General features: G+C 44.5%; 1 protein-coding gene across 1 annotated transcript; it reads right to left on the bottom strand.

Moving 5' to 3' along the window:
- Positions 1–93: 93 nt before the first annotated feature.
- On the bottom strand, positions 94–20,353 carry LOC119788015 (macrophage mannose receptor 1-like). Its single transcript, XM_038292124.1, has 12 exons — positions 20,251–20,353; positions 20,001–20,176; positions 19,481–19,709; positions 16,629–16,967; positions 14,576–14,751; positions 14,252–14,471; positions 13,773–14,105; positions 2,006–2,181; positions 1,610–1,823; positions 1,183–1,506; positions 490–584; positions 94–410 (listed from the first exon to the last, which is right to left on the bottom strand). Exons 1-12 carry the CDS (start codon positions 20,285–20,287, stop codon positions 297–299), a joined length of 2,433 nt encoding a protein of 810 aa, XP_038148052.1. The 5' UTR covers positions 20,288–20,353; the 3' UTR covers positions 94–296.
- Between the last annotated feature and the right edge of the window lie 2,103 nt (positions 20,354–22,456).

Genomic DNA, 22,456 nt, shown 5'->3' with positions numbered 1-22,456 from the left:
ATTATTTGGATGTTTTATTCAGTGATTTATTTGATCAGGAATCAATAACCTTTAGTTGATGGATTTTAAATAAAATCTTTATTTTTGTTATTAATTCAGATTAAATGGAGATTTCAAAGGGAGGTTTGTTCCTCCTGTTTGTCCTCCTTCTCCTAGCAGATCTTTAAGTCTGACATACAGTTCGATGTTTCCTCCTTTAACAGTTTCTGTTGAAATCTGGAACTAATTTCTAATATGGTTTCATCTATTTCCTACAGATCTGTACCCAGAAACCCTTTAAAAAAAAAGACTCCAGCTTAAAGTTCGTCTTTCTTCTTCTTGTCCTTCTTGAGGACCCGTCCATCTGGTTGTTTCCTCCAGCTCAGCTTCAGGTCTCCTCTCACGCCATCGTCCTGCAGCTTCTGCTTCAGCTGAAACACAGATATTTCCTGAGCATTAATCTCTCTTCACACAAACGGGGTTCTGATCCAATAAATGAAGATGTTCTACCTTCCTGAGCAGCTCGTCCAGAACAGCAGGCTGATTCTGAGCCGCAGATGAGGAGAAGAGGAGCTTCAGTTTCACTATCTGCTTAGAGGACGGAACTGGGAGAAGGAAAGATCTCCGTTAGTCTGGAATCATGCTTCATTCCAGCAGCAGAAAGCTCCTTTATAGCAAACATCCAACTGCACGGCTCCACCAGCGGTCAGACCTTCATGCTTAGTCCGTCCATTTAGCATGCAGCAATCACCGGGACGGATCTTCAACAATTATGTCAGAAGAAAAATGTTTTCTGCAGCTAAACCACCAATAAAGTTAAAGAATAAAACTAAAACCGCCTTTAGAGGATGGATATTAAAGTTCCTGCAGTAAACACCTCTGCAGACTCTGAGCTTTTCTACCAGATAATCTGCAGGATAAATGAAGGAAGGTTGATCACTGCCTAAGCCTCCCTCAGCTTTGCACCAACAACCTCACTGATCATTGTTTTCATACAGACTACAGCTTTGCTTTGTCGTCTTTATAACATGACATTTCTCTCAGTGGGAGTTAAGCTTGAAACTGTTGAACTTTTTCTCCAGTTGGTCAAACAAGCGTTTTTTTGTTTCATGTTGGAGTGATTGATCAGTGTTTATGTCTTATTTCAAAGTATGACTGAAACATGAACTGATCTGCAGCTGCTAACGCTGCAGGATTCCTCACCAGCAGAACAGATGAAGGCTTTCTTCTCAGCACAGCTCCATTTCTCCCACTTCCCACCATTTCCAAAGTTGGCAGCAGCACATTCATTCTTCCTGCTATCAGGGTTAAAGATGTTCCAGAACCTGAAGGAGGACTTCCTTCCCTCCACCCACTTCCAGGGGTCTCGGTACAGACCCATCCAGACTGGCCGTGTGATCAAGTTCTTGATCCTCTGGTTTTCAGAGGTGTCTCTTATGTTGGCCAGGTCTGTGTAGCGCTCCCTGCAGTAGCTCTGGGCTTCGCTCCAGGTCCTTTCTTGGTTGTTGTACCAAAACTTGCGAGTCTCTAAAAAAAAATGACCCAATTAAGATGATGTACAGACAAGAAGATCACCTTGAATGAGAATCAGAGAAGTTGAAGTGAAGAGCAGAAGGAAAACAATCCTCACCCTTTTCTTCAACGCAGAGCGTCCCTAAGGTCAGAGAGCAGGGGACGTCATAATAGGACCCATCAATGTCAATGGCAGCACAGCTCTCTATTCCAAAGTCATTGTTCGGTTCTCCAGTGTACCAGTTCCAGAACTGCTTCTCCTCCTGCTGATCCCCATCCGAGATGGACCACTTCCAGCTGTTCACATCTGCATACAATCCGATCCAGACCGCCTGGAAGCAGAACTTGGTCAGAGGCTGCAGGAAACCCTACATTTTGATACCTCCTCTGAATTTTCTGCTGTTTTTTTATTGACAGTGTCGCCAATCTACCTCCACAGAACTTCTGTATAGCTTCCTGTGATCACCCAGTGCCACATTCAAAGCCCAGTCAGATCACAGTAAGGTGGACTTACAGAGCTGTTAGCCAGAGAGGCTCCCAGGTCAGCCAGCATCCTCACATCCTCCATGTTCTCCAAGGTTGCCAGGTCAGTGTGATGGTCTCTGCAGTAGCTCCGAGCTCCAGCCCAGTTCTTCAGCTCATCAACAATGATATATTGACGGGTAGGAGGGTTTGAGTTGCCACAAGCCACTGCAGTGAAGAACATGTATTGGAGTTACTTTGGTTAAAACTGCTCAGCATGTTTAATACTGTTGTGGCTGACTTTCAGGCTAAGCAGAGCTCTTCTGGATCAGGTGTGTTAAACCACAGAAATATCTAAAACCCTACTGACTTTCAGCCTCTAGAATGGACTTAAGAAACCAAGTTAATAATATAAATGTGTGTGACCTGAACAACTATGGAAAAACTGAGAGTTTTTTACTTTCCACTGAAGGAAATCTTTCTCTTTCCCTTAAGAACTAAACATGTGTGTCTGCTTTTTGTGAATGGGGGTCAGACTGCTTTATTTTTAGGGACTTTTAGGGACAACCACCCTTCCAAAGAGGGTTCTGCTCATGAACTTTTGACCTCAGATCTAAACCTCTTACAGCAGGAGCAGCCTGTGCTGTCACAGCGCTCAGTTTTTAGCTCTGAAACAGGCATCCCAGAGGAGAACAGTATTTCAATCTGAAAAACTCACAGAGAGAGAAAGATGCAATTAGAAGAGTTTATTGATATTGATAGTTTGAACTTTGGCGCTCAGACCTCGGCAGGAAACATAAACGCTGATTAATACTTTAATGCAGATAAACTGATGTATGAGAATGAGGATATTCCCCCCGGGCCTGAAACTGGTGGTGGAGTTTAGATAGATGAAGTTTGGTTAATCCATAGAGGCTGGTATACAGGGTGATGCTTGAGTTAGATGTCACTGAATGAACAAAGTTTGCATAAACTGTCCATGAAGAGCAAGCATGAAGCGACTGTGGAGAGAAAAAACTCCCCTTTGGGAAGAAATCTCTGGCAGAACCAGGCTCAACGTGGCGGTCTTCTGCCGGACCGTTTAAAGTGACAGGGAACTCCACGAAAGTCTGGAGGGAGTACACACTGGAGGTGAGGTTGAAGGAGCATCGAGGAGGAGTCAGATGAGCTTACTACAATGGTGGAGAAGGGGATGGAGGTGGGTTGTCTGAATCAAAGTCCGACATAGGAGCGATGGATCTTGCACTTGTTGAAGAGCAGGCCTAGAGATGATTTGGAGTGGCTTTAAGTAGAGTGCTGGAAGATGATTGGGCATCGAGGAAAGTGGCTTGAAACGGGTTGGCTGCATTGGAGGCGGATCAGCCTCAGATTGAATGGAAGTAATCAGAGTTTCTTCAGTTGAATTTCCGCCTTAGCTTCATTTCAATCTGAAAAACTCACAGAGAGAGAAAGATGCAATTAGAAGAGTTTATTGATACGATAGTTTGAACTTTGGCGCTCAGGCCTCGGCAGGAAACATAAACGCTGATTAATACTTTAATGCAGATAAACTGATGTATGAGAATAAGGATATTCCCCCCCAAAATTGCAGAGGTTCAGGCCTGAGCGCCAGCATATGCAGAAAGCGGAGGGAGAAGGATGAGCACAGAAGGACTTCATTATGCACAGGCTGATACACGTGATAAATGAATAATCATGACAGGGATCATAGCAGTGAGCATGGTAGAGAGAAAATAAAGGAGTTTGCAGAATGCTTAGCAGGGTGCATTGCAGGAAGCATAGGAAACATTGCAGGGAGCATAGCTGAAAGCAAGGCAGGAAACGACAGGGGATGTGGCGAGGAAGCATGGTTGGAAACACACAGGGAGCAGGCAGGGAACAAGGCCAGGGACCACAGGGAGCATGGCAGGGAACACACAGGGAGCATGGCAGGGAACAAGGCCAGGGACCACAGGGAGCATGGCAGGGAACACACAGGGAGCATGGCAGGGAACAAGGCAGGGGACCACAGGGAGCATAGCAGGGAACAAGGCCAGGGACCACAGGGAGCATGGCAGGGAACAAGGCCAGGGACCACAGGGAGCATGGCAGGGAACACACAGGGAGCATGGCAGGGAACAAGGCAGGGGACCACAGGGAGCATGGCAGGGAACAAGGCCAGGGACCACAGGGAGCATGGCAGGGAACAAGGCCAGGGACCACAGGGAGCATGGCAGGGAACACACAGGGAGCATAGCAGGGAACAAGGCCAGGGACCACAGGGAGCATGGCAGGGAACAAGGCCAGGGACCACAGGGAGCATGGCAGGGAACACACAGGGAGCATGGCAGGGAACAAGGCCAGGGACCACAGGGAGCATGGCAGGGAACACACAGGGAGCATGGCAGGGAACAAGGCAGGGGACCACAGGGAGCATAGCAGGGAGCGTGGCAGGGAACACACATGGAGCATGGCAGGGAACAAGGCCAGGGACCACAGGGAGCATGGCAGGGAACAAGGCCAGGGACCACAGGGAGCATGGCAGGGATCACACAGGGATCATGGCAGGGAACAAGGCAGGGGACCACAGGGAGCATGGCAGGGATCACACAGGGAGCATGGCAGGGAACAAGGCAAGGGACCACAGGGAGCGTGGCAGGCAGGTATAGTGGCAGGGATCACACGGGGAGCATGGCAGGGAGCGTGGCAGGGCGCATGGCAGGGAACATGACTCACGGGGAGCATGGCAGGAAGCATGGCAGGGAACACCCAGGGAGCATGGCAGAATGCAAGGCGGGGAATGAGGCAGGGAACATGGCAGGGAACACACAGGGAGCATAGCAGGGAGCAATGATTTAGCAAAGATGAGAATATATTTTAAACCACCACCAGTATTCGAAGTTAGCTTACCTTACAGACAGAGAGAGCGATGAGCTGCTAAGATTGAAGAGTGTTCAGGGCGGATATAGGATTTATAGGCTGAAAAAGTCTATCGGCCCAACTGCTGGAGAGAAGCCACAGAGACACCACGAGCAGCTGCTTTGTGGCTGCCCCTATCCTAAATGAGTGGCTGGAATAATGACTGGATGAAAAGCCACAGGATTCTAATAGTATTCTGAGATGGTTTTGGAACCAGCGTGGTGACGCGGGAGAACCCTCGGGCGTGACGAAGGGGCTTTGAAATGAGGGAAAAACTTTTGCGCTTTTGGACAAATTTAACATTTTGATAAACGGGCAAAAGGGGCCATCTGTACGTGCGATAGAAATAGAACAAGGGCCTTCCTTTAGAATGATTCAAGATATTTGTAAGATCGATATGGAAACAAAGATCCGAAAGAGACGAATGTCGGGAAGGATCGAAACGACTATTAGTTGAAGTGAAGCTAAACCTGATTTATGTAGAAACTGGAGGATGTAAGTACGAACGAAGAGAGTGGGTTAGTTCAGGGATGAGTTCTTTGAGCGGAGGAACGGGGTCGGAAGGAGTTTGGCAGAAGGACGAAGATGTTAAAACGAGAAAGAGCATCAGCAGCATGGTTAGAAAGACCAGGAATGTGTCGAGCAGAGATGATGGAGTTGTTAGAGACTGCTTGCCAAGTTATGCCTCTAATGAATGGCATGAGAGATTGAGAGGAGGAGCGACCTTAGAGATTGCGTCGACGACTGCCATGTTGTCGCAGAAGCGGATATGCGCTTTCTCCTCCAAAGCGGGCCCCGCAGACGGCAAGCTACGGCTAAAGGTAAACCTCGAATAGCACAGATGACTGAGAACTAGTAAAAGAGGGAGGCCACGAACCAGCAAACACCTGTCCTGAAAGAACCCCCCCAAAACCTACGGATGGGGCAGCATCCGTGAAAAATTGGAGTGTGTCAGCGTTTGGATGATGTCATCAGAAAATGATTTGCCGTTCCATTTACAAAGAAGTCTAGCCCAGAAGGAAGGATCGGAACGGCAACCTTCGTCCAGAGAAACCTAATCTAAGAGAGAGGGAACAGAGTTAGCTAGGTCGAGCAGTCGGGAAATGAAGGAACGACCTTGTGAAATTAAGGTGACCAAGCAAAGAAGCAACTAACGTTTGGAAATAATTGATGCAGAGCTATAAGACTGAGAAATCTCACGAATCCGAGACAGCTTGTCTGCGGGCAGGGATGCCATCATGGCCACTGAATCGAGAGCTATGCCTAGAAACACAATTTTGTAACAGGGCCGATGGTTTTTCTTCAGACAGGGGAACACCAAGTGGTTAAGAGCTTTTAGTTTAAGGAGTGACGAACTGGGCTGATGGAGGGAGGATCTATGCGTAGGAAATCATCCTGAGATGAAGAACGCATGGCAAATGGGTAACATTAAGGAGAATCCAACACAGAGCTTCTGAGGTTTTGTCAAACAGCTCCTGCAGCCGAAGGTGAGACGGACAGCAAAGTAGAACAGGGACTTCCATTTAGCTCGGAACAGGTGCCATTGAGAAGGGTGAATGAAAATAATTTTGAAAGCATCGAAAATGTCTGCTTTGGCCAGCCAGGCCCCTTGGCCGGTGGTCTTAATGAGAGAAATAGCGTGGTCTACAGAAGCGTAGTGAAGAGAGAAGGAGGAAAGAGGCTATTTATGGAGGAGTGACGGCCAGATGAGGGGCAGATAAGTCCAATATGAGCCTCTTTTTCCCGGAATATAGCGGGTAGCTACCACTAGGGGGCTCACACGAAAGGGAGCAAACAGAGAATGTTTGAAAGGACCAATCATGAAACTCTTGGACACAACTTGTGAAGCAGGTGATCTACGACGTCTGGTTCTTTCATGACTCCGACATGAAAACCTTGAGACAGACCGGTAAGAATGAAGATGACGAAAGTGCGGTCGGGATGATGGGTAAGACAAATTGCCAATTCAGAAATAATGATGGGCGAAGAAGATGACGGGCTATTAATGTTTGTAGGTACGATTTCTCATGAACGGCACACGACGGGGACAGATGGACTGGGATGCGCGTCCTAGCAAAGCTGCAAATATGGAGAAACTGCAATAGGAAAGGTGCATGTACTTTCATTAAACTTATTACAGATGGGTCTGGAATTGAATATCTGGACGTTTCTACCTCGGCGGTCTGTGGGCTGGGCAAGTGTAGAAGAGAACGGAGGAGGAATAGATTGAATGCTAGACTTAAAGGGTATAGATGGGCAAAACGCGCTGAGGTGACCGGTTGAAAGACAGGCAGAACAGGGGATGGACTGGGTCAACATGATTAAAAGATGTGTGTCCGAGACCCACCAGTCCAGACGAACTCCGGATTGGGCCAAGATTGCAGCTGGTTTAGTAGCAAATGATTGAGATATTGATAAAAGAGGTTATTGCGGAATTTGATATGAAGATCTGCTATTAATGCAAGATAATTGTCTAGCTCGACCCTGCGGTCTGATAAACTGAGCAGAGTGTCTCGGTAGATGCTGAACGCTGCTAGAAATTGGCCAATGGTGAGGTCTTTGGATAAGTGGGGATCGGATGATTTGAAAACAGCTGTAATGTCACCTGCTGAGGCGACTTGATGTTCAACTTCACAGGAGGGGAGGATGAGTGAAACTAAATTAACATAATTCCCTTATATAATATTGGAACAGGCAAGGAGAAACATTAGAATACATATAAATATATTTACTGCCTGGATGGAAAGGGCGGGGACGAAGCATAATGAGCAGAATGAAAAAAAAGAAAATTATAATAGAAACATGGTTAGATACATCTTTCCTAGAGCTGGCTCAGGGCGGGCGTAGGCGAGTGTGAATGTAGGAGGAGGAGGGAGGGGATCCCACTGCGAAGCTGAAGCCAGTGATGACGTGGCAGTGTGGGGATTTCCCAAGGCTTGAACACGTGCAAACAGAGTCAGAACGGAGCGATTTAGAGAGTCCAGGGTGGAGCATAGTGAAGCCGAAAACTGGTCAACGGTGGGAGGATTGTGGAAGGGTGGAGCCGCTATGGATTGAGAAGCTAACATGATGGGAACATCTGAAGAAGTACCTGGGTTTGCGTCGGAACGATAGAGGGACTGGGCGCTATGGCGGCTGGAGCTGTGACGTTCTCTGCTGCGTTTGGCGGGGGCGGAGGATTTGCATGACCGCTTACGACCTGGATTCGGCGCAGACGGAAGAGCGGATGGAGGGGGGAAGGAATCTTGATGAGGCAAAAGGGAGGCTAACTGAGAAAGTTGAGCTGAGTCTAAGTCGGAGCCTGGCAAAATGCCCCTGGAGCGCACTGCGGAGGACGGAGATGAGAGAGCGGCTAGACGGGAACTTCTTCGAGCCGGAGGATTGGAGGTAAATTGATTTGTCTGAATCAAAGTCCGACATAGGAGCGATGGATCTTGCGGTTGTTGAAGAGCAGGCCTAGAGATGATTTGGAGTGGCTTTAAGTAGAGTGCTGGAAGATGATTGGGCATCGAGGAAAGTGGCTTGAAGCGGGTTGGCTGCATCGGAGGCGGATTAGCCTCAGATTGAATGGAAGTAATCAGAGTTTCTTCAGTTGAATTTCCGCCTTAGCTTCATTTGAGAAGATTCAGAATTGTAAGTGAGTGAGTGGGAGGGCCACTGTGGAAGGTGGAAATATGATTAATAGTTTGTTTTAGTAGCGAGAGTGTAGTGATCTGTTTTATTGATGATGAGGTTACAAGGACTGAGGAAGAGGAGTGATCCAGAAGAAGAGTACCAGCTGTAGTTGGCATGACTCCTTCAGGTTACCAGGCTGGTAATGCCATAAGTCTGAGGCCTTCCTCATGAGGTCAGCTCCTTCAGCAGCTATGCTGATAATGGGCAGATGAGGAAAACTTAAATAAACTTGACCAGTTTAGTGGATATGGAATCTCAAAGATTGAGATAACTGCAGTGTCCAAAATGAAGCTGCAGGAAACCGAAGACTGTTCCTTAGGACCACATTCTCAAACAACCAAGAGCTGCATCCCACAACTGAAGCACCTGGAGTGATCAGTCTAAGCACAATAATGGAAGGTGCATGCTGATAAGTATATAGCTTTAAGGAAAGTAAAGCAGGGCTGATCTTAAAGGGCCGGAGGAACCTGGGAACTAGTTTTGTGGGCAAACTTCAAGTAGGAACTCTCCCCTTGGGCAGACATCTAGGAACTACATTCCTAGGCAAAATTATAGGAACTACATTGATGTGCAAACTAATAGGAACAATCCTCCTGAGCAAACTTCTAGGAGCTACCTTCATGGGCAAATTTCTAGGAACTATCCTCTTGGGCAAACTTCCTGGAAGTACCTTCCTGGGAAAACTTCTGAGAACTACATTCATGGGAAAACTTCTAAGAATTACCACACAGGGAAAACACCAAGGAACTATCTTGTGCAAATATCAAGGAACTACTCCTGGAAAAACTTCTGAAAACTGCCTTCATGGGCAAACTTCTAGGAACTATCCTCCTGGCCAAACATCTAGGAACTACTCTCCTGGGCAAACATCAAGGAACTATCTTCCTGGGCAAACATCTAGGAGCTACCCTCCTTGGCAAACATGAACGAACTACCTTACAAGCCAAAATTCTAGGAACTATACTGATGGAAAAACTTCTAGGAACTATCCTCCTGGGGAAACTTCTAGTAACTATCCTCCTGGGCAAACATCTATGAACTACCCTCCTGGGCAAACATTAAGGAACTACCTTCCTGGGTAAAATTCCAGGAACTACCCTCCTGGGCAAACTTCTGGGAACTGCCCTCCTGGGCAAACTTCTGGGAACTACCTTAATGGGCAGACTTCTGGGAACTACATTCTTAGGCAAATTTCTAGTAACTATACTTTTGTGAAAACATCTAGGAACTACTCTACAGGGCAAACATCAAGGAACTACCTTCCTCGGCAAACTTCTAGAAAATACCGTCCTGGGCAAAACTCTGAAAACTGCCTTCATGGGCAAAATTCTAGGAACTATCCTCCTGGGCAAACATCAATGAACTGCCTTCCTGGGCAAAATTCTAGGAACTACACTGATGGGCAAAGTTCTAGGAACAATCCTCTTGGGCACACTTCTAGGAACTGCCCTCCTGGGGAAACTACTACAAACTACCCTCCTTCACAGACGTCTGAAAACTATCATCATGGGCAAATTTCTAGGAACTATCCTCCTGGGCAAAAGTCCAGGAACTACCATTCTGGATAAACATCAAGGAACTATCTTCCTGGGCAATATTCCAGGGACTAATTGATGGGCAAACTTCTAGGAACTATCCTCCTATGGAAAAACTTTTGGGAACTACCTTCCTGGGCAAACTTCTAGGAACAATCCTCCTTGGCCAAACTTCTGGGAACTACCTTTCGGGGTAAACTTCTTGGAGCTACCTTTATAGGTGAACTTCTTGGAACTTTGTTCCTGTGCAAACTTCTTGAGCTACCTTCATGGGTAAACCTCAACAAACTACCTTCCTGGGCAAACCTTTAGGAACTATGTTCCTGGGCAAACTTCTAGGAATCTTTTCCTAGTCAAACTTCTGGGAACAATCCTCCTCAGCAAACTTCTAGGAACTACCTTCCTGTGCAAACTTCTAGGAACTACCCTCCTGGGCAAAGTTCTGGGAACCACCTTCCTGGGCAAATTTCTACAAAGTATCCTCCTGGGCCCACTTCTTAGAATCGGCCTTTAGGGGAATGTTTTTGGGAAGAAAGCCAAACTTTTGACCACCAGAGTGAAGGAGAGAAGAGGTTGGTTTGGGTTCCTTTTATTCAGAGTGGAGGTGCATGGAAAGCAGGCCTTTGTGTAGTTAAAGACATTTTTGCAAAGGGAGGAAATGACAATGTACTGAAGGTGAGATTCTGGAAACAGCTGGAAGAATAAATGGCCTGTAGTAATTCCAATGTTTATTAGTCTCCTAAAAGAAACCACCCTGTTGAAACCTCACAAAACTTTGATCAAAGTTAGTATCTAAATGGTAGCTAATCATGGTGGGCATATTCTGGGCTCTGGAGAAGGGGAAGCTTTTCTGGCTTTGATTCACTGGCCCACCTTTAGGTGTTGGAATGCATTTAGACATTTAGGCTTTAGGTCAAGAGAGGTGGGGTGCACAACTAGCCTCCCCCCTGTTTTCAAATAGTTCACTAGGCAACAACACCAGTTTAACACTGTGAGGGGTTAGGGTTTGGCTGTATGGGTGGTGCCTGTAATCTTCTACTGGAACATCCTAGTCCCCAAGTACAGGTGGGGCCTAGGACAATCCTGTTCTCTTCCCCCTTCTCATGCTCTTCGCAGAGGGCTCTAAATGGTGGTGCATTGATGGTTCTCCGGGTGTGGGTTTTTTGGTGGCTGTTATCTCATTCCTTGCGGATGGTCGGGTTGGAGTTACAGTATATCTTCTGAATTGTTAGCTGTTTTGCATTCTTTTCTCTGCTCCATCTTTTATTTCTCTATCTCCCATTAATTATTATTCTATCTGTCTTTCCATCACTCGATTTCATTTCTTAAATAGTTTTTATTAACTTCCATATCTAAGTATTAAGCAGAACATAATGGTCTGCTTTGGCTGTTGGGCTATCATCTAGCTCTGGCACGTCCATTCCGGGAGCTACTCCCGGAGCTGGCAAACAGGACACAGATAATATTAAACTCCTTCTAGGAATTTTCAAATATCAGCTTGAAAACTAGTTCAATATGCAGTCAAGGTATGTGGGTGTAAAAGCTGTTAAAAATGGTACATTTTTGGTCACGTTGAAGGGATTTAGCCTGGCCTTGACATTGGACTACTTATCAGAGAAAGATGAAATGCATTAACATTTGCAGAAAAAGACCAAATGTAGACAAAATGACACTTTTCCAAGAAGTTCTATGTCTGAATGTCTCATCAGCTTTGGAAGGTCAGCATCTCTGTCTGAGCCTGGTTCTGCTGGAGGTTTCTTCCTGTCAAAAGTTTTTCCTCTCCACTGTCGATGCAAGCATGCTTGGTGTGAGGGATTGCTGAAGAGTCAATGAGTTGATGCAATCAACAGGTTTTCCTTAAATAGAGAACTTTGAATCAATCTGACTGGATGAACTGGTGAACTGTAAAGTGCCTTGAGATGACATGATGTGAATTGGCGCTATAGAAATGAACTGAATTGAATTAAGAGAGGGTTACCATCTGGCTGATGGTTGAGAATCCCTGCTTGAACAAAGATTTAACAATAAATTGTTGTCCTATGAATCAGATAAATAATAATTTCTAAAAATAGAATGGGAGGCAGATCTTTTAGTTATCAGGCTCCTCTCCTGTGGAACCAACTACCAGTTTTAGTCCGTGAGGCAGACACCCTGTCTACTTTTAAGGCTAGGCTTAAAACTTTCCTTTTTGATAAAGCTTCTAGTTAGAGTGGCTCAGGTTATCCTGAGCTATCTCTATAGTTATGCTGCTATAGGCTTAGACTGCTGGAGGACATAGGGACCCCTTTTTCATCATTCTTCATTCTATCTCTATTCTCCCACTCTGCAGAATCTGTTAGTTCAATCTCTAACGTTCTGCTCTCTCTGCTTTTTCTCATAGTAGCTTCATCTGGTCTGTTCCTGTTTGGCTGTGACTCCATCCTGGAGAGAAATATCAGCTGTGCTGCTGCCATCAACACCTTTGTTTGTAGATGTTGGAGACTGGGCTGTTTTCCAGTGTAGTCCTGTTTCTCTGACTGTGACTAACTGGATGTGCTCTCTTCATCCTCTGACATGGGAGCTGGCTCAAAGCTGGTCTGCCAGGCTGTGTGTTTCCTGGACAGGGCCACCTTTTACAGCTGCTTTTTTTTATGTCTGCTTCTGTCTCCTTGAACCCCAGTTGGCCTCAGCAGATGGCTGCTCAAACTGAGCCTGGTTCTGCTGGAGGTTTCTCCCTGTTCAAAGGGAGTTTCCTCTCCACTGTTGCTACAAGCATGCGTAGTGTGAGGGATTACTGAAGAGTCAATGTAATCAATTGGTTTTCCTGAGATAGACAACTTTGAATCAAATTGACTGTATGATCTGGTGAACTGTAAAGTGCCTTGAGATGACACGTGCTGTGAATTATCGCTATATAATTAATTGAATTGAATTGAAATAAATAAAGCAGGCGATAGGATGTTATGCTGCTGATGGTCTGGCTTTATTTGTTGCTTTACTTGCTGTATTTTATGTGTAAATGTGTTCTTTGTTGTTATGGATCAGCTTTTATCGAGTAAAAATGTTTATTTGGTCTTCAGGTGGTTTTTATTTTGTACTTAGTGTATAATGTCAAATATTTAAAGAGTGTCTGGTAGAGGGTCTACAGGTGAATTCAAATCAAGTCCAGAGTGCAGCATGGCGCCCCCATGCTGGTAACATCTTGGGGCTCATAGAGACCCCCAAGATACAAATGCCCTTATTAGTATTAAGGATCTACAAACATCTACAAGCCAGTATTGGGTTGAAGTATCCTAAATGAATCTATAAACCCTTTTTATTTCCAGGACTTTACTAAGATAATCTGAACTGGGAAGGTGAATCTGATCAGCTGTTCCTTTCTGCAGCTATATCTATATAGATAGAGACGCAGCTTGGATGTTGTTATTTAACCGTGATCCTGCAGGATGAGTTATTGAAAGTAGTGATAAACTGCAGAGTAAAGTTCTAAACATGTTGCATGACCAGAGAAACGTTTTTATCTCCCAGAGCTGCATTAACAAAACAACATCTTTCCTTTATTTCTCAGTCTTTGTTCACTATTTGGGCAGATTAGGAGGTACTAATTAACTACCCAATCAGGCACTGAGGGACCTCTGGGGAATCCGTGAAGTTTGAAATGTCCAGATCTGGTCTTTGTTCTACCCACTGGAAGTAAATGTGGGTAGACCTAAATGCCTGACTTTGACTGACCTTTGTAGCAGACGAATGGCCGTAGTTCATCACAGCCCAACTCCTCCCACTGGCCAGAATTTCCCAGGTTTGCTATCGCACACAGCTTATCAGCTGCGCTGGGTTCCCCGGAGCCCCAGTGACGAAATGAGGACTGGCTTCCATCGACCCAGATCCAGAGGAATTTGTGGAGACCAATCCATGTTTTCTGTCCTGCTGGTATCAACTTCTTAACCTTCTGGTTCTCCTCTATGTTCCTCACATAGGCCAGGCCAGTGTAATGTTCACTACAGTAGCTCTGAGCCTCGGTCCAGTTCATCTCAAGACTGATGTAGACAAACTTCACATCCGTACCTGAAACAAGGACTTTGTTCAGTAAATAATATAAATAAATATATACTCTTACAATTTACATTAAAGCAATAGTTTGTAAAAGTGATGAATTTGGCTTATTTGGGAAAAAAGAGAGTAAAAGCAGAATTTATGTTTAAAACTCTCACCTTTGACATCTGAGCAGACCGAGCTTAGCTTTTGAAAACAAGGTTCATAATTCCAGAATCCATCGCTATATATTTGCACACAGTTCTCTATTCCTCCACTATTACTGGGCTCATAATTTGCCCAATTTGTGAACTCATTTTGATCCCTCTGCTGCGTGTCAGATGCAGAATCAGACCACTTCCAGCTGTTGACATCATTGTACAGCCCAATCCAGGCTATCTGCAAAGAGTGTTTAAAGCTCTGGATAATCCTGGCTCATCTGTTATATGCTCCCCTGTTTTAATCAAATGGTTTTAATAACCTGTGGTTTAATGTGAACATACCGAATTTTTACCCAGAGATGCCACCAAGTTGTTCAGTGTTTTCACGTCCTCCATGCTCTCCAACACTGCCAGGTTCGAGTAATTCCCTTTGCAGTAACTCTGAGCTTCAGTCCAGTTCTTCAGCTCTTCAACAAAGAAGTATTTACGCACAGGATTTGAGGCGCTGCCACAGAGCACTGCAGAGACAAACACCAGAGAACAGCAGATGTCTGGTTTTTCTGGGGACCACTAGCTTTTTATTTGAAAGTGCTGCAACAGGAAATGGATGATGAGAGAGTGAAAAACTGAGGATGGTGAATAGAGCTACTACTGCAGCCGTAGCTCATACTCAGAGATCCGTATCTGCCTGTTAATACTGAAATTATCAGCAACAGAATCAGGCGTCTACATTAGAATCACTGCAGAAATAATGGGTGTGATGAGTGAGTGAGTTTAACATGTTTAATAACTAATGGGAAAGTTCGTCAAAGAGAGAGGGGAAAGTGGGCAAACATTCACAGTGTCTTAAAAAAAGAACAATAGAAAATGGGAATCACTCATATTTCCATTAAATTGACCCAGCTACACACAGAGTAACTTCATTAGAAGGTGATGTTACACATGGCTGTAATAAACAAGAAGTAGCATGGACCAGACATCTGAAAGGAGAGGTTTCCAGCAATCTGATGCTGTCAGGAGAAATGTGATCTCCGTTTTTTATTTTCACCAGAAGCTGAAGCCTTTTGTCTGAACATGTTGGATAACGACTGCCATGGTTTAGCTTTTCTTTATCTCTTTTTGAGGATGAAGATATAACAGAATTAAGAACTTACTCTACAAAACAAAAAAGACTAAATACTCGTACTCGTCGTCTCCCGCTTTATCCGGAACCGGATCGCGGGGGCAGCAGACTAAGCAGAGACTCCCAGACTTCCCTCTCCACTGACACCTCCTCCAGCTATGTTTGGGGAAGCCCTAGGCGCTCCCAGGCCAGTCGAGAGACATAGTCTCTCCGGTGGGACGTGCCTGGAACACCTCCCGAGGGAGGCGTCCAGGGCGCATCCGAAGAAGATGTCCGAGCCACCTCAACTGACTCCTCTCGATGTGGAGGAGAACCGACTCTACACTGAGCCTCTCCCGAATGACTGAGCTCAGCCCAGCCACCCTGCGGAGAAAGCTCATTTCAGCCGCTTGTATCCGGGATCTCGTTCTTTTGGTCATGATCCAGATTTCATCACCATAGGTGAGGGTAGGAACGTAGACCTACCGGTAAATTGAGAGCTTCGCCTTTTCGGTTTTATTTACATTTATTAAGATTAAATAAATGTAAATAAAACCACAGAAGAAAGGTTCCTGTTTCACCAACAGGGTCTGTGTGTATTCTAGTGGATGGAGAATCTAACCTCACTGGGAACAAAAAAGGTTTTACCTCCTGCTGTTCCTCTGGAGAATGACTGTTCTAATAGCACATTTAGCCCATGTTGGTTTGAAGCAGCTAAATGCTACTGATCCATCTTAATATGGTGATTAAATAATTAACAGTTCGATAACCTCCATCCACACCTTCGTCTTTAGCATACGGTAGCAGCAGCATCAATGCTAACAGGTTTGCATCATGCATCATGTCAGTCACAGACTTGCTAAAGGACTTTATTGGTTATCGTATCATAATCGCCAGCATCTTACCGCCATCCTAACCAATCAGTATATCATCTTGTTGTCCCCCCAGGTTATCCTGACCGTCTCTCTGAGGCCCTTTCAGCTTCCTGGTCTGAACCTAAAACCAAACTTCATTTGTTTCCCAGACTGAACTGAGCGGCAGAAAATCAACAAAGTGCAGAAGAGATGGAGGAAAACATGAATGCCTTCTATTCTTTGGAGTAATTGCAGTGTCCTCCGTTATTAATGGGCTAAATAAGACTAATGATCAGCACCGTGACTCATTACTAACTATGAACCAAGGACAGACAGCACTAAATGGAGATGGAACAGCCTGATTTATCAGATTCAGTTCAGTCACGTTCTGAGGCAGCTTTACAAGCAGATCACCATAAAACATCAAACTGGTTCCTACCGCTGTAACAAATGAAGGCCTTCCTTTCCCCACAGTTCCAGTCCTCCCATTTGCCAGATCTCCCAAAGTTAGCCGCTGCACATTCCTCCTTCCCGCGGCTATTTGGTTTATTGTTTTCTTTGTTCCAATTCCTAAACGTTGAGTTGTTGGCATCCGCCCACTTCCAGGTGTCTCTGTACAGGCCGATCCAGACTCTGTCTTTTGGAATGGTGTTGTTAACCTTCTGGTTCTCATCCAGGTTCCTGATGCTGGCCAGGTCTGTGTGATGCTCTCTGCAGTAGCTCAGAGCCTCCGTCCAGTTCATGTAGGTTTTGATGTGAACAAAGGAAACATTTGATCCTGAAAAACATTTGATTGGATTCAAGTAAAAACAAGAAGTTATTATCACGGTTGCTGACATGCAAACATCTAGCTCTGCTGTCCCTGATCGATGGGATGGGAGGCACACATTTTGAGCTGGTTAAGGTAGCCTGAACAATTTTACGACTTTTGATCTAAACTTGTCAATCTAGCAGGAGCATTTACAGAAACAATTGGAACCAGAGCAGGTATGGATACCCAAGCTGCCAAATTATCAACATAACACACATGATTTATAAAATATCCCACCCATGGAGAAAATATTGACTATCATGACTGGATGGCCATGAAGGGAGGCCTAAAAGCCTGCTGCTGGTTCTCAGCAGCAGGCAGAGAACCAGAGATGCTAACAGATGATGCAGAGACAGCCTGGGGCAGACAGTCAAACTGACGAGTCTGTAGACGTTACTGATAACGGCCAGCTTCTGTCTCTAGAGGAAGGACCAATTCACAGCAATGAAAGAGACGCTGAGAATGAGGCTGTCTGTCAGTTTGCCATGGTGGGAGGAGAGCAGGAGGCGGAGCCTCAGATCACACTGATGAAGACAGAGATAAAGCTCACCGGCTTCCTCGGGCATCTTCATCCCTTCAGCATCGGGAAGTCTTTGAAGCTACTCAGTGAAAGTCCAGCAAGTCATTACAGCATCACTGCCACTATGAATAACCTAATAATTTCACTTTGTCCTTAAAGGAATAGTACACCCAAAACATGATTAGCCTTCATTTTCTATTCACCCCCATGCTGAACAACACTCTGGAGTACTTTTTTGATATCTCAAATGCATCTGGAGATCTGGGAGGCTTCTTGCTGTCTGCTGACATTCAAATAATGGAGGTCTATGGTGCCCGAGACAGAAAGGTCCATAAAAGTCCACAAAAAAACGTGTCAATATTCCTCCATACTGCTCGTCCAATGTATTCCAAGTGTCCTGAGTGGGTAGCATCCAGAAATTACTCGAAACGAAGTCATTTAGAATGTTTTTAGAGCATAAACAGTAGTGTATAGGATTTCCTGAAAGCGCGCACAAGCGTTCACGACGCTATGGAAGCCGGCAGACCAAACCAGATGAAAGTGCGCATTCAGCGTCTGCTCTGCCAATAATGCAAGCGTAGAAGAAGAAATGTGCTGTTTACCTGTGCAAAGAAAGAAACAACGAAAGAAAAATGTCTGAGGACTTCAGTGTTGAGGAAGAGCATGAGTTCTTTGCCGAGCTGAATGCGCTGGTTTGGTCTGCCGGCTTCCGTAGGCTCGTGAACGCGCCGGCGCGCGCTTTCAGGAAATCCTATACACTACTGTTTATGCTCTAAAAACATTCTAAATGACTTCGTTTCGAGTAAATTCTGGATGCTACCCACTCAGGACACTTGGAATACATTGGACGAGCAGTATGGAGGAATATTGACACGTTTTTTGTGGACTTTTATGGACCTTTCTGCCTCGGGCACCATAGACCTCCATTATTTGAATGTCAGCAGACAGCAAGAAGCCTCCCAGATCTCCAGATGCATTTGAGATATCAAAAAAGTACTCCAGAGTGTTGTTCAGCATGGGGGTGAGTAGAAAATGAATGCTAATCATGTTTTGGGTGTACTATTCCTTTAATGGTTTCAAACTGGAAATAAATACATAGATAGATCATTACAAGGTTAAATAAAGTGGTTTTATTTTAGGAAGTCATTTTTTTCATTATTTAATAAATGATTTCATGTTCCTCTTCTGAAGCAACTCATGATATAAACTGTTACACATCCATCAAGGTCAGAGAGGCGGGGCCAGGGCTGCTTCAATTGAAACCTTGCCTTCCGATCGGCTGCTCCTCGCTAAGCTAGTGTATCATTTATATTTGTCTAGTTTTCCTCATATTGGCAGAATTCAGATACATGGAATTAAATATCTGCATTAAATATCTAATATATTTATCTTAAATGGGTGTCTGTTAGCTTTCCATGACTGGAATAGTAAACCTGTGAACTGCCATTTACTAGATGTAGCTGTTGGTAGCCCATCTTTAAAGATGGGTGAAAATAACCCAGAATGGTCCGGTACTGTGCAATGAACTCTCTCTAACTCTGATCTTCCAGCTGTGCTTTGAAGAAACTAACTAACTATGAGGATGAATGAAGGATAAAAGGATGAACATGTTTAATATGCAGGAAAACAGACGAGGTTTCATGCTAGGGTCAGTTAAAAGGATTAGATCTTATACGTCCTGGTTATCCTGCTTTGCTGCTTTCCCAGATATTTCTGCAGATTGATGTTAAAGAAACGATACAATTAATTAACTTGGCCAGAAGCCACTTTTATCAGTGGCAGCCATCAGCGGCTGATCAGGTTTGTCCAACTTTAGTAGGGTTTCAACACAGAGGATGATCAGACCTTCATGTGACCAAAGATTAATAAAAACCAGGAATTATTCTGCAGCTGATGAAGGAAAATCCACCAAAGCAAACAGCAAACATTATTTCTAACTCTGGAATCATCCAGCACTCACCGCTGACTTGAAGGCAGATGGTATTTTGGTCATTGGAGCAGGATTTATCAGCCCAGGATCCGTCAAAGTTCATAGCTCCACAGTACTCTTGTCCACCATAGTTGTCAGGTTCTCCAGCTGCCCAGCTCCTGAACTCGCTCTCCTGATGCTGGTAGAAGTCTGAGTCAGACACGGACCACCGCCAGGTGCTCACATCATGTTGCAACCCGATCCGGGCTTCCTGAAACCTCTATCAATGTTACGACAAAATGGGGGAGATTTGATTAAAGTTTTTATTACAGGGAGTTTATATTTGCTCTTTATCTCCACAGCCAAAGCAGGACTCTGGCCTTGGAGAAAAAGAAACAAAGTTCTGGACATCACTGCAAACTAAAAACTAACAATAAACAGGAGAACAGTCATTCAGTAGGAAAAGTTTGGGGACTTTTTGTTCCACCATGGCTCCACAGAGACATGGTCGACCTTCAGGAGTTTATCTTCTCTCTCATTATTACCATCAGGGAGAAATGCAAATACCTACTATGTTTTTTCCCATAGATGCTGCCATGTCATTCAGAGTCCTCATGTCCTCCATGTCCTCTATGGTTGCCAGGTCTCTGTACTTCTGTCTGCAGTAACTCCGAGCTTCAGTCCAGTTCTTCAGCTCATCGATGATCACGTATTTATGGTCAGAGGGCTGGCAGTTTGCACTCAGGCCTGCAGTGAATAACGTACATACTGAAAATAAATAAACCAATGGTTAAAAGCTGATAACTAGAATCATAACTTACTAAAGGCAACAATGATGAGCAGAAGAACTTTCTCCATCTTTCCTGCTGCCTCAGTCTGCAGATCTGCTGTTTCACATGCTGATTAAGGCTGATGCCATGGAAATGACATGGAAATAATCTGTTGGGTGTATAGCGTACATTGTATATTTTCAGGAACTAATCCCAAAAAAACTAGAAAAAGCTGTTTCGGTTAAACAGCAAAGTGGGAATGCTTTTTTCTGCTGAAAGAAAACAGAAAAATTAGCTAAAGTAACTGCATAAATGAAAAGAAGCAGAGATTAGCTGAAGAACATATGAAAATGTGATTGGAAGAAATCAGAAACCTCAAACAGCAGAAAACTGTAGAATCATCTAAAGATTTTGTAAGAAAAAATCATTTGGCAGAATAGTGACAGAAACATACTCATCTTAAAAGCAAAACATTTAGTTAAAGTTTATTAACCAGAAGAAAAAGTCAAAAAGTAACTGTTTACCTGGAAGTTGACAGAACCAAAGCATCTACTTACAAGGTTAGCAGATGGTTTATTACAGTGGAAATGTTAAAGCTTCATTAAGAAATGTGCACTTAGGTGTGTTGTCAACAGGCCTTGGTAGTGTAATTTGAAGAAATTGGTTCAGTTTGGGTCATAGCTTCAAACCATACGGCACAATGAATGAGAATGAGAATGCAAAAAGAAGAAGCTTTTATTTTGTAGAGTCCATCCATCTATCCATCCATCTTCTTCCGCTTATCCAGGGTCGGGTTGCGGGGGTAGCAGCTTCAGTAGGGAGGCCCAGATGTCCCTCTCCCCAGCCACTTGGGCCAGTTCCTCCCGAGGAATCCCAAGGCGCTCCCAGGCCAGCCGAGAAACATAGTCCATCCAGTGTGTCCTGGGTCTCTCCGTGGGCCTCCTCCCGGTGGGACATGCCTGGAACACCTCACCAGGGAGATGTCCAGGAGGCATCTGTTGGGTTTAAATCCAGAGAAATGTGAGTTTAAGAGTTTAAGAGGACGAAATGATCAAACACAGACAGGGATTTGCAAACGTCAGCCTCTGCTGGCTCACAACCAGCACCTTTTCTCACTGTTCCCTTCACAGCAAAGCCTTTTATTAACAGTTTACAACATAATAGGGCGGGTCTTAAACAGAAAACCCTGTAATGATTATCTGGCAGGATGCAGGTCATAAGACAGTGTGACTCTGCCTTATGACCTACTGGCCGGAGGCAGGTCATAAAGGAAATGACCCTGAAATGACAATCTGGCTGGATGCAAGTCACACAACAGTGTGACTCTGCCTCATGACCTACTGGATGCAGGTCATAAAAGTTTATGACCCTCCTGATTGAATCACAGGACAGAAATGTAGCATCTTATTTCCTCAATGTTTCATATGCCCACACATTAATTTTATAATTGTAACCCTAACATTTCCCCCCTGTTATACATGAAAAACATCAGCATATAGCACTTCTAAAAAGATTTTCACTACATACATCATGAATGCATTGCAGATAGGGAATTCAGTAATCAAAGTTTAATATGCAAAACACAACAATATTAAAAGGAAAATTCAAGCACAAAGGTAAAATTTATTAAGAATGTAAAAAGTTTAAAAAATCTGTCCCTTGAGTAGGCAAAAACGCTCCAATAGAAAAAAATTCCTACTCGACCCCTCCCTAAGAGGCGATCATTATCCCTGTATAAGATTACACAGCTTCATCATCATCATTATCTTCATCACCATCTCGGCGGAGTTGAGCATAAGTGATAGCTGAATACTGGATTAGAGTGGATCCTATCATTTTCTGAATCATTGATTGCAGGCATGGTATTAAGCAACAAATAAAAAGGAAAAATATGATTAACAATCCTATAAATGGTAAAGCTATCTTCATCAGTACCTGCCACCATGATCCCATGGTGAACCAAACTGTCCATGGTGCTGGACCTGCACCGGAAGTGTGACGGTTAACATACCTCTTTAGATCTTTCAACTCATCCAGAGCAATCTGTATTTTTTCATCATTAGTGTTATTAGTTATATAAGTACAACATGTCTGGCCAATAATGGTACACACCCCCTTGGGAGGCTGTCAGCAGATCCATTACCATTCTGTGTTGAATGAGGGTTTGCTTAAAATGGCTGAATTCCTGTTTTATTGCTAGTCCTAAATCCTCAGTGGCCTTTATTAGTCTCATCAGGGCATATCTGTTGATTTCAAC

This window comes from Cyprinodon tularosa, unplaced genomic scaffold (genome assembly GCF_016077235.1).
Source record: "Cyprinodon tularosa strain WSP-4 unplaced genomic scaffold, ASM1607723v1 ctg309, whole genome shotgun sequence".
In the NCBI taxonomy this organism is placed as follows: Eukaryota; Metazoa; Chordata; class Actinopteri; order Cyprinodontiformes; family Cyprinodontidae; genus Cyprinodon; species Cyprinodon tularosa.
Note: the sequence above shows the minus strand (reverse complement) of the source record. Positions and strands in the feature narration are given on the sequence as shown.

What these genes read in the sequence shown, in the direction of transcription:
- LOC119788015 (XM_038292124.1), bottom strand. Translation starts at nt 20,287, where the DNA reads ATGGAGAAAGTTCTTCTGCTCATCATTGTTGCCTTTA. An exon ending in GCCATTCGTCTGCTACAAAG is followed by an intron (nt 2,182 to 13,772) that starts GTCAGTCAAAGT and finishes TCTTCACTGCAG; the next exon opens with TGGCTTGTGGCAACTCAAAC. An exon ending in CCTCTCTGGCTAACAGCTCT is followed by an intron (nt 1,824 to 2,005) that starts GTAAGTCCACCT and finishes TTCTGCTTCCAG; the next exon opens with GCGGTCTGGATCGGATTGTA.